This window comes from Leptosomus discolor, chromosome 14 (genome assembly GCF_034619465.1).
Source record: "Leptosomus discolor isolate bLepDis1 chromosome 14, bLepDis1.hap2, whole genome shotgun sequence".
NCBI lineage: Eukaryota > Metazoa > Chordata > Aves > Leptosomiformes > Leptosomidae > Leptosomus > Leptosomus discolor.
This window is the reverse complement of record NC_141404.1, coordinates 11865139-11877904: the sequence shown is the minus strand read 5'-3', so window position 1 is coordinate 11877904 and position 12766 is coordinate 11865139. Positions and strand designations below refer to the sequence as shown.

Here is a 12766-nt window from a genome sequence, read left to right as displayed (position 1 = left end):
ACGCAATACACAGTCATCATCCTTTTGTAAGAAAAAATGTTACATGACAACATGGATACTAAATGGATACTCCCGGGACTACCAGAACAAACCTTTGAAAAGAGAAAAATTTTCAGGGATGTTCTTTCTACATTAAACACACACACATATTGCAAACATACTTTTTGAGCTGTCTTACTTTTGTGAAGAAAACAATGCTGAGCAAATGAAAAATCTAACTCATCTTGCTTTATAGAAAAACTATTTATTATTTCTATTTCATCACACTTTTCCACTTTACAAGGAAGATCTACTCTGGCAAGTCAATAACTAGAAAGCATAAATTGAGTTTGTCAGGTTAGCAACAACAGGCAGCTGCGGAACAAAGCACAGGAGCAAAATCCTTCCTCCAGAAGCAGGATCTGTTGCATACCTTCTACAAACCTTTGTGTCGCATCGCGTTTCTGAAGGTCCGTATTTCGCAATGACACTCTAAATTTAAATGACAGACTATGATGCAAGCACTTTCACGTCTTTTTAATAAGGAGTGCTTTACAGTCCTGCGTGGTTTGGACATCCATGTAAAGACTTTGAAGTTTTCAAAATTTCCTGCAAAATCTCATATGGGGTATGCAAATGTGCCGCCTTCCCTCATGGCTGCTCCTTATGCTGACAGGAAGGCACCAATAGTGCGACCAGCAGGGCTCAAAGGAAAACACAATACCCAGAGAGAGTATAAACAAATAGGAGGAGAAAGAAAAGCTACCACCTCCTGTAGCCTCATTTTTCAATACAGAATTAGTAATTAGCACTCACCAAATCCTCAGTGGTTAGTAGTTTTGATACTGGGAAACGTCCCAAATAATTCTATATAGCACAAGAGTTCAAATGTAGGCCAGAGAAGCCATTTTATGAATTGATTATGTCATTATAAAGGAAAAGAGCTAAACAAATTGACAGCCCCTTCCACCACCTCCCAGTGAGGAAAGACTTTCTGACACCTTTCCAGTCAGCAAAGATCTTCCAGCTCTCCAGAAACATCCAGATACCCACACCTTTGCCTCCAGAGAGGAAGAGCTGCCCTGAAAGTCTTCCTACTCTTTAATCTCCTCTCTAATATTAGCTGTAAAGAAGAGGAGCAAAGCACACTTTACCATTGCCTTTCATTGTAGCTACAATTCCTTTACAGCAGCAGAGAGGAGGGAACCATCCTCCTTGGGAATACAGGATTTAAGAAATGCTGCATAATAATTGGTGCAATTCAAACAATTCAGTACAGTAAAGGTCAAAGGAACGGCCTTTAGGCTAAGTAAAAGCTCACTGATACAGAAACAATATGCAATTTTCACTTGACAGTAAGTGTCAGGATAGGCATATTTACAGGAAGACTAAATACACTAAGCAACAAGGATGGAACACAGAAAATGACAACCCAACAGATGTTAAAGAGCATGCTGTTTCTGCTACGGGCAAAGATAATATATCATGTTAGGCCACAGAGCTACTGACAAAAGATATACCAGCAAATGGATGATTAGATCATGCAGTTTCATCTGTTCTAGTTAAACCACACACATTTCTTCACAACTTTTAAGAAATGTCTATCATAAGGCGTCATGATCCTTTGGGTGCCATGATCCCTGCTCTGAAATCAATTGAGATTTCACAAGAAACTACTCTGTACCATCTCAGTGACTTTTTATTATCACAGTACTCTGACAAAAAGCTCTGTCAGAAATCCGACCGAGTGTTAGGTTTTCCAACTCTTGTCCAGTGAAGTTTAGCTGTCTTTTCTTGTCTACATGATGGTGGATGTTAGTAGCCAGATGGAGCTCTCTGTGAGGACCTTGGTTCATTTATTCCAGGCAGGAATCGCACACCCTCTGCCCACTCATTCCTACTTAGATACAAATGCGTACAACCTCACACAGAGCTTGTAAACCTGACATATGCTACTTAATCAGAGCAAAATCAGGCTCTACATTAAATCCTGCATTATGGAAAGTTAGATGATTGGTTACATTTAGAATAAACCTAGATATAAGTAACAGTTCTTGCAGTGGCATTTAATTAGCAGTTGTGCCATGTAGTACCTGTCACTCTTGCTTCTTGCAAAAATTCATTGGCTGCAAAAATATAGGACATTTATATGGCACATATTTACCCAGAATACAGACCACTATGGTAATTTTATCTGTATCTACCTGGGAGCACCAGTAAAAATCGTTTTTACCCTGGAATTCATCTTTACATGCAGATTACACTCATCTTTAAATGCTACACAGTTCTCCCTACCTTACTTAACATATAGGATATGCACAGCTAATTAAACCGCCTAATTTTGGCACTGCTAATTATATTCCAGTATATGATTTTAATATTGGATTGATAGGTTTTATTTCTGCACTAAAAAAAAAAAAAAAAAAAAAAGAAAGAAAGAAAGAAAGACTAACAGACTGTGAAGTTTGCAGCTCAGTGAAGTTAATGGGCTGGGTGAGACACCCAGGTCACAGTGCACTGAGATAAGCTTAATGGGGGAGGTGGAGCTGGTACTGCTGGACCTCTGAGGATTTTTTAGGACTAGCACAGCGTTCCTGCAGTACTTTGGTGATATTTGGGCAACACTGTTAACTGGCAAATTTATCAAGTTTTACTGAAACAAGCACATTAAGCTTGTCTTCTTAAAAATCTCTTGCCTGAGAACAGCAGCCCCTTTGCCTGTCAAGATTAGCAGGAAGAATATGAATGTTGATGTCAGAAGTTTGAGTAGCTGCTTTAGGATCTGTCAAAATATCTTGCTGGGTGCCCGCTGAACATGCCCAAAAGTGATTTTCAGTCTTCAAACTATTATCATCCAACCAGTTTTTTTCAGAACATGATATGGGACAAATCCCTCAGTCAACCCCATTTGCATGTGTAGTTACCACTTCAAAGTTTTCATTTGTAAAGGAAATGGAACTTATTTTCCTAGGGGTATGATGTATGCTCTTCAACTATGGTTGAATGGATTTTCTATAACCTCAAGCCTCGAGTCAAGAAAACCATTTCTGAGACCAAGGAAAAATTGTATTTAAGTAAAAGCAGATTATTATACTAAACCAAAGAAAACTGAGTTTTAGTATTAAATCTTGTATTTTCAGGAGGATACTGGGTAAAAAATTCTTCACATAAATCACAATTACTCTTTTTTACACAAATAATAAAGTAGCTACTTGCAATTTCTATGTACATTAGTTACATTACAAGGATTAGCAGGCTGTTGCATTGTCAGTTTTTCACATGAGTAAATTATTTCATGAGATCCCAGGACTTGATGTTTTCCCTACAAGATTGAGGATATTAAATAAGCTTCAATAAAGCAATTCTGTGATACTCATTGCAATACCGTAATGGGAAGTAGAATTATGCACCTGTCTGGAAACTCAGAGCAGGAAATGTTAGATCTCAGATGAGTAACTTTGACAGTTTTGAAATCGAAAGCAGCACAAGGAGAAAGGAACAAGGAGAAAGAAATTGGCTAAGAGATACGGAGTGAGAAACGCAACTTGGAAAGAATGTCAAGACAACACTAGAGAGATGTTCAAATAAACCAGGGGGTGGGCAAGGGCTTCCGCATGCCTCTGAAACAGGAACTGCCCTGTTATTTCGGAAGTGCACACTGACGCTCTGCTGATGTAAATGTGGGGTGCTCTGAGACAGGTAAGAGCGACATCCAGCTTGCCAGGATAATTGATTAGTCAGTTTATTTGTCTTCATCCACAGAGGCAGGGATCAGCTTGTGGTCAGAAGAATAATTCTGGTGTTGACAGCCTGTTCTTGGCCGCCTTTCACTTCGCCCCTCTGACATAATTAAACCTGGCCCCCTTCCCATAGTCCTATGACAGAGAAGCAGACACGAAAGCTGCAGCTAGGGGCAGGCTGTCTCTACCAAAGTAACTCGTCTGGCCGGCTACCAAAAGGGCTCTAAGAGCAAAGGGGCAGCTAGGAGCATATCCATAATTTTTTTCTGGGCAGGAGCCTCCCTTCAGTCACGATTTTTTTTTTTTTTTTTAACCTCCTAGAAGCACCTTAAACAAGACAATGAGCTGTAAGGGATGTACAGACGGAAAACTGTGTACAGACAACATAAGCATCGGCCCACAGAGAGTCTTGTAGCCCAGCGCAGCGGGTGGGAGTGTACTCTGCTGCCGTACAACAAGCACAGTTAGATACAGCAAAACCTGCACCAGATCTTCCATTCGCTGATAGGAGAGTCATCTGAAGGTTAAAACAGGCTCATTATTTCTTGGAAATAATGTCTGTTCATGTATCCAGCATTTTTTTTGCTGCTGTTAGCTCATTCAGAAACATCAAACCCATCTCTCCTTGTCCTTTGAATGGTCTCTTTAGAGAAGTTTCAAGGTACAAAATGCATGAAATTATTATACCATAAGCACTGCTGGCTGCCTCTCTAACCATTTTCTCCCTTTGGTGCCTCATACTAACATTCCCCAAGTAGTATAAGATTCTTTCCAGAACATTATACATGATATGCAGACTATTAAAGAATTTTAAAACAGGGTACGAAATTTTCATAATTGTTACTGAGCAAAAGATTCCTCTAAAGATTCAGATTGACACATTTAGATAGGATCAAAATTTATCCAGAGAATTAAATTTGCATCAAATGAACATAAAGAAATACATAGCATAATCTAGGACTACTCTCTGTGTTTTTGCATGACTAGCATATTTACTGAGATATCCTTCAGTAATTCTTATTTTGTCGTTACTATTCAACATCACGAGCCTTGCAGTCTTGCAAACTGGAGTTTTAAGTTGATTTTATGGGATCTTAAAACTGTAAGAAAAAGTTTATAGATTTCAGCAGCAATTTAGACAATGCCAGATCACGTTTTATGAATTTAAAATAAAACTGGTGGATGATACAGATGTGTATTTTCCTACAGTCTCATATTGTAAACAGTTTCTAAGGTCCCCTGTTTTTAAAACATGGGACCACAGATAACCTACAAAACTCAGAGCCAAAACAACCACATGCTGAAGTGGGAGTTTTAAAGAAAAAATATTCATGATAAACCTTTTATTACTCACCTATATGATTAACTCTGACATTGAGACACTTTTCCTTCTAGTTTATACAGAGATTTATGGAGATCACTTGCCTACCAGAACACAAGTCAAGATTCCGTATTTTTTAGACAAACACTATAGGGATTATTCCCCAATTCAACACGAATTTCACGGGTTTTTTTCTTTTAAAAAAAGGCAAAAAACCAAAACAACCAAATAGAGCGTACCTTTCCTCTAAAATCTATCAAAGAATACAAACCAAACTGAAAAAAAAAAAAAAAAAAGCAGCAGTTGTCAAGATACACAAATTCATCCAAATTTAGGTAGTTAAGGATCAAGTTTCTGGAGATTTTTCTGTAACCCATTTTATTTTACTAAATTGTAAGATGAAATGCAAGGTGTGTTTCACAGAAATCTTCTGAAATCCACGTGGCTTATCTTCACTGATATGTTGCTTTCCCTGTTAAAACTCCTTAGACCTACCCAGAATAAGGTAAAATTATCTTTTCTGAACTGTTGTGACAAACCTGTAACAGCAGAATATCATCACTGACATCCATGATGTTAATTTGTCTACTTGTCATTAATACCAAGTCTCCTCTATCTCTTCTCGTGTCTTTTACCCAGAAGTAGTGCTCACCTTTTCCCATTCACGATCGTTGTTCAATACTATCACCACCAGCCTGGGGTGTGCCTGATAACCATCTGCTGTGAAGGACAAATCTTTACCTTCCCAAGTCACATTCATCATAAACCTAGAAGGCAAGGAAAAACAGTTCATTGAAAAATTAATGACTTGTCCAGCAGTTAACGAGCAAGCTAGTTCAGTCATCAGAACCACTGATGAACTACATGCACCAAATCCTGCTAATGCTGTGAAAAGCCTACATTTGCAGCATGGGGAGTCTGAGCATTTTAAGGCAGTTTGTAGCAAAAGACATATTATTTACATATGATTTTTAATGCAGACATCATTTTTAAAGCAGCTTCCACATGATGTATGACCTGTACATTCCATTAATAATCTTTCTGGCACTTTGCATAACCTCACCAGTTTTTCAGGACCATTTTAAACATGTCTACATCAGCTCTGTATCTAACATTATACTGTTGTCTTACTACAGTAATACTCAGAATTAAGTGCATCTACCCTGGCTTCACCTGTTTAGACCTCCAAGAGTCCTGTCAGCCCTTCCTGACGCTGTAGCTATACACAGCACCTTTTGTGTGTGACACTTGGATAAATTCCACTAACGCCTTCAGCCAACACAAAAACTTCAAAAGGATTGATAATATTTCTATTCAAGTAATTTCAAAAAGAAAAAAGATACATTTTAAACTTTTTTGTATTTAGAATCATAGAATACCAGGTTGGAAGAGACCTCAAGGATCATCTAGCCCAACCTTTCAAGGTAAACATAGTTTAAGTTATACGGCCCAGTACCCTGTCAAGTGGAGTCTTAAAACTGTCTTTCCAATGGTTTTCAAAAGATATATAAACTAATTAGCACTTTCAACAGAAAAAAAACGAGAGGGACTCAGAATAAAATGTACAGGAAGAAGGAGGATTTTTAAATTCTTGTTGAAAATGTCGGTTCAATCCCAAATTTCTTGCCTTTAGACTTACCAGTTTGGGCACTGAATCAATAAGCTGTTTATTTACCACAGGTCTTTGTTCAGCTACAAAGGAGAAGACCTATTCAGCCGAAAATTTTGTACAAATTTATGTCAACAATCAGTACTACAACAAGAGGTACCTCTCCTAAGATGCTTGCTTCCTCCGGCTCCTGTATTGCCACGCTAACCTGCATGTTCTAAGGGCAGAATACTATGTCTTATAAGCAACCCTGTCATTAGCAATGATTACATCATCTCTACCAAGTCATTCCTCTGACCTGGACTGTGCCATCAAGGAATACTCACGAACTCTGGCCAGTAATACTGCAGGTGGCTCCACTGAACACCAGCCACGGGCCAGAAGTGCTCAGCAGCCAGACACTGCAGTGGATCTGACCTACCCTGAGGTAGGATCTCAGTACTCATCACCCTAGAGAGATCCTTCAACTCAACAGAGTCCTATAGCTTTTCTAGCCATAGATTTGCCTCTGAAGGTCTTAGATTCCTTATTGAGTTTATACCAATTCTAATATAGTCTACCTAGTTTTTCCATTTCCTGATTAATATCCATAGTTTTTAATTTCTAACTGTTGCTTTCCATTCATCATTGAACTATATACTCCCTTTTCCTCTCCTTTTGTTTATTCCTAAAAGCCGGCATTCTGGCCATCTAACAAATTTGACTTTCCTAAAAAATAATTTTCTCTCAAAATTTTCCACAGATTTATAACATAAATCCATATTTATATTTGCTCCAGTTCCACGTAGCTTCAGTGTTTCTCAGTGAGAACAGATTGTTTCCACCGCTTCAGGGTCAGAAAGAGTGATGAGAAATTGCAGTTTTTATTTAAAGCGCAAATACAGAGAACTTACTGCCAAGAGTCTGAACCACCACAGCACACAGGTCAAGCTCCCCCAGACTGTGATACTGAAAAAAATGTATCATTTTATACATTAGCTGAAATTCCACCACCTAAGAAAATCAGGCATGAAAGAGAAGAGAGTAAAAGGCTCGTATTTGCATTGGTGTTCTTTAGTCACATTGAAAAAAATCAAAACTCCAGACTGACAATGTGAGCCTGACAGGGCTATCCCACAGGTGAGAGACAAAACTGCAATTCAAAAACATGGAGATCCCATGGCACTTCCAGAAGACAACGTGCCCTCCACCCCATATCCATGGTCTGAAGTTGACTGCACTGAACTCTCAGTGTATTTCATTGAAAGAAATTCAGTCCAAGCTTTCACCTAGGTGCTCTCCTTCCAGAATTCAACTCTACACCAATATCATTCCATCCCACAGACAGATGCGTTTTGAAGGTCATTAAAGTTATTTTAACTATTCTTCATACACTGCTTTGTAATGTTTTACCCACAAGAAACTGATACTGGTTTACATGTTTGGTTTTTGTAGCAGTAGTAGTAGCATGGTCTCCTGGTGAATCTGACACAGACAAAATTCTTCAGCTCCACATTCAAAGGAGAATGCTTTGTATTGACATAGCTGCCTGAAAATCCCAACAGCAGAAGGACACTAAATAAGAGTATATAGACCCAGAAGAAATAACAGCATTGTATCATAACAGTTAATAATTAAATGTTCATTGCCCTAAACAGCCGTATTAACATCATTCAGCACCGGTTTGACAGCAATTTGTAAATTCACCCATCATCATAACTCATATTTTGTGACAGACTTTCGGCATGAAAATTTTCCCCTTGGCAGAACTTTTCTTTTCTGTTGAACTAATTTCCCATATATTACATTTTTCATCCAGCACAGAAAGATCTTGCTTGGGAATAAAAAGCTTGTTTGCCGCCTTGAGAGGAAGTAGCAAACCACCAAACAGAATTTGCTGTGCATACATGTAAGAAACCAGCTAACATTTGCTCAGTGCTGAACACCAAATGCATTATGACCCAAGGAATAAAATGTCCAGAAGGCACCGCAAGGACATACTGTGAAAACATGCACTACTGTATTTGTACTGCTGCACCCTCCCTCACAGATTCTGTCCGAATTCATACACGTGACATAACACCTCCCACAATAAACACACAGTCTTACAGGGCCAGGCAGAAATCACCTCATTTCAATGAAAATGAAAGCTGAGCATTTTGTCTCCTCCTAAGGGCTGGACCACAAACATGCATGCTGTATTACATCAGGCTTTTGTGCCCAGTTGTGTACTTAATTACATAGCCATTGGTGACTGGACTTGAGTTGAACCCTTCTTTTACATAGTTTGGTTGGATTGCTACCCCAGATTTCAACCACCACTCATCGTACTTTGGGATCAATAGCCTAGAAGCTAGTCAAGGGCCATCACAACATGCAGTGCTGCAGCTGCAGTGGTGCTCCAAAAAGAAAGATGAACCACAAATCTAAACTGAAAAACTGAACTGAGCGTATATTTTTAAACTGTGTGAATTTACCAGCTATTTAGTAGTGAAACACATTCTGCAAGTTAAAAAAATAGTCCCTAATCTGTAAAAGTCTCTTAAAATTGTATTGTCTGAGTCATATATAAAGGTATCAGTGAGTGACGCAGTCTGAGCTACCCCAGTTTCTCAAATTGCAGCAATAATAAAGAACTTCAAAGAGATTCTTGTTTTCCCAAGAACACTCTTCTGTACAAAATTCATCAGCTGCCTATGTTGTTCAGAAACCAATGCCTACAGTCTACATTCCCTTTGAATTGTCATTTTTCCTCCACAAAGGACAGAAGTTGTGCTTTGCTTTTACTGGCCAAGATCCTAAACTGCTTGTCTCTATGAAAATCAATCATGTACTTTTCTGTTCCTGATTAGGAAGAGTGAGGAAAAGAAAGTATTTATAGCATACATTATTGTTACAGACTTTTAAGTTTGCCCAAGACTGATTCTGTGCAAGATGTCTTTGGCTTCTGAATTAGTCAAAATATATTTCTGAAATAGTTTTGGAATTGCATATTCCTGCTCTTAACTAAATGAGGTGCTTGATTATTTGAGCTCGTTACTTATAGGGGGCAATTCAGCATACACCTTGGATTAGTAGTTAATCTGCTTTCATACCTCATTAATGCTACAGCCTTTGCAAAGACATGATAGCAGGAGGCCTTGTGATGGTATTATGACACTAAAGTCTTAATTAACTTTTGCAAACTGAAGTTTGTAAGTAAGATTCTCCCAGGTGATACATGTATGAAAAATGGGATTTTGAGGTGGACAAAAGTTAAGCTATTCTTACACTGAATCCGAAACAGGTTTTTATCATGTGAAGAACCAAGCCTATATTATATATCTCAAAACACTTTTAAACATTTATACAATTCTTTTTTTGCCTGTCACCTTCCCCAACAAAACTAAAAAGAGAAGTGTTGAAACACCACAGCAGAACACTGTTCCTGTTGTATTTGACACCGTCTCCCATCACATCCTCACAGGTAAGCTCAGGAAGCGTGGGACAGACGGTGTGAGCTGGATTGAGAACTGGCTGAAGAACAGAGCTCAGAGTTGTGATCAGTGGCGCTGAGTCTAGTTGGAGGCCTGTGGCTAGCGGTGTTCCCCAGGGGTCAGTAGTGGGTCCAGTCTTGTTCAACATACTCATCAATGACCTGGATGAAGGGACGGAGTGCACCCCCAGCAAGTTTGCTGATGATACTAAACTGGAAGGAGTGGCTGATACGCCAGAAGGCTGCGCTGCCATTCAGCGAGACCTGGACAGGCTGGAGAGCTGGGCAGGGAGGAACCTAATGAGGTTCAACAAGGGTAAGTGTGGGGTCCTGCACCTGGGGAGGAATAACCCCATGCACCAGCACAGGTTGAGGGTTGACCTGCTGGAGAGCAGCTCTGTGGAGGAGGACCTGGGAGTTGTGGTAGACAACAAGTAGACCATGAGCCAGTAAGGTGCCCTTGTGGCCAAGAAGGCCAACAGTATCCTGGGTTGCATTAAGAAGAGTGTGGCCAGCAGGTCAAGGGCGGTTCTCCTCCCCCTCTGCTCTGCCCTGGTGAGGCCACATCTGGAGTACTGTGTCCAGTTCTGGGCTCCCCAGTTCAAGAGGGACAGGGAGTTACTGGACAGAGTCCAGCAGAGGGCCACGAAGATGATGAGGGGACTGGAGCATCTCTCCTATGAGGAAAGGCTGAGAGACCTGGGGCTCTTTAGCCTGGAGAAGACTGAGAGGGGACCTTATCAACACTTATAGATACCCAAAGGGTGGGTGTCAAGAGGATGGGGCCAGGCTCTTCTCAGTGGTGCCCAGCGACAGGACAAGTGGCAGTTGGCACAAACTGGAGCTCAGGAAGTTCCGCCTCAACATGAGGAAAAACTTCTTTACTCTGAGGGTGACAGAGCACTGGAACAGGCTGCCCAGGGAGGTTGTGGAGTCTCCTTCCCTGCAGATATTCAAAACCCACCTGGACACAGTCCTGTGCTGTAGGTGAACCTGCTCTGGCAGGGGGGTTGGACTAGATGATCTCCAGAGGTCCCTTCCAACCCCTACCATTCTGTAATTCTGCGATTTACAGCAAGACTTTGAAGGTTGCAAACCACTCTCAAGGTTTCCAACTTAATTTTTATAGACTCAGAAAGATCAAGTAATCCAGATAAAGCTTCAGATTAATCCCAAAACTGTACAACATTTACCCATGTCAAAATTCTGACTCTATGCAGAAAGACAGAATACATCTGAATAAGGTGGGTTTTCCTACCCTGTAAATACTACATCATAGCTTCATTGACTGGAATTTCCATTAACAACTGGGGGAAGACTCTGTCAAAAGGATCAGACCTTAATTTTTAGAAGACCTTAGTTTTTAGAAGACCATTTGCTAGGGTACAATGCTGAAACAAGAAGCACCTTCCTGGCCAGTCTCCTAACAGAAGACACAGATCTTCCTTGCCCATAAGGTGTTTGGTAAGGATTTCCTAAACTGTGTGAAAACAGTTGAAACCCTGGCAAAGCTGCGACCACTCCTGAAGCAGAATCTTTGAGACTTTCTGCTTCTATGTTACACCACAGCAAACACATTTGCTAGCCATAGGATTTCTTTTGATGTTTACCATACAGCTGTACATATAAGTATAGCAAGATAAAGTAGTGTCCCCCTAATAGATGTAAGGATTTCAGAGCAAAAGCAAGAAGGTTTAGTGGATTCTGTGGTGGGCATTTTTTAAAGGAAAAAAACCCACCCCACTACGTAAATTATAAAGATCACTTTGTCTCAAACAAAGATCAATCCTAGCCCTGGTTTCATAAACTTCTTTGGGGGATGTGAGAAAACAAACAGCAACAGAATGAAAGCATAAGGCTGCACAGGAGAGCAATCTTCTAAATCCGAAGCAGGCGCAATGTCGCCTCTGAAACCTCACCAGCGATGGTGCTCAGGGAAGTCCCCCCCCGGCAGTACCCTCCTCACGTTGTATCTCTGTGAGGCGAGGCAGGCAGCATGCTCCCAGATACTCATATCCTGAGGATGAGCACTCTCCTACCCACCCACCTGTGTCCCAGAAGAACCTGCAGCACTACTTTACAATTTATTTCTCCCTTACAGCAAGCTGAGCGTACTCCTGATCACCCATTAAGAGTAATGAGCCAAGAGACTTAGCCCCTTGTTGCTCCTTTTCAGGGTAACTTTTGCCAAGGGCAACAGCATATGAACCAGTCTGTGAATCAACTGGCTTCTCCAGGGGAAAGCCAAGCTGAGGGAAAACCCTGGCCAGAAGGCAAAGCAAATGCAGATTTTTGAGATTCATGGGGCTAGAAACAGATTAAAAATACGGAATACAACGTGGAACCATCCCTCAAAAGCATTGCATAGCCGAGAAGTGCTGCTGTAGAGACAGGATAAAACTAGCGCATTGAAGCAGCAGCTCTCTGTACTTGCTGAGGCCAGACAGGTCTACTTATGCTTAAAATAAAACTGAAATTCTCTTCTAGAAAGATGCAGGGATCACAGCATTAAAAAGATGTAATACATAAGAGAATACTTTTACAAATGTGTAAAAATTCAGGGTATCTAGGAAAGACCTGGACTTTAAAAGCTAGCAATCATGTGCATGTACACACACTGACCCAGGGAGTCCTTGGAGCAATGCAATAAATTAAAACTTTCT

At 40.4% G+C, this 12766-nt stretch overlaps 1 protein-coding gene across 1 annotated transcript in view; it reads right to left on the bottom strand.

Moving 5' to 3' along the window:
• GRIN2A (glutamate ionotropic receptor NMDA type subunit 2A) overlaps positions 1–12766 on the bottom strand; it is a 186466-nt gene that overhangs the window by 59334 nt on the left and 114366 nt on the right. Inside the window, exon 4 of the mRNA XM_086472887.1 lies at positions 5693–5807. Within this exon, the coding sequence (XP_086329013.1) occupies positions 5693–5807 (115 nt within the window). The remainder of the gene's footprint in view (positions 1–5692; positions 5808–12766) is intronic.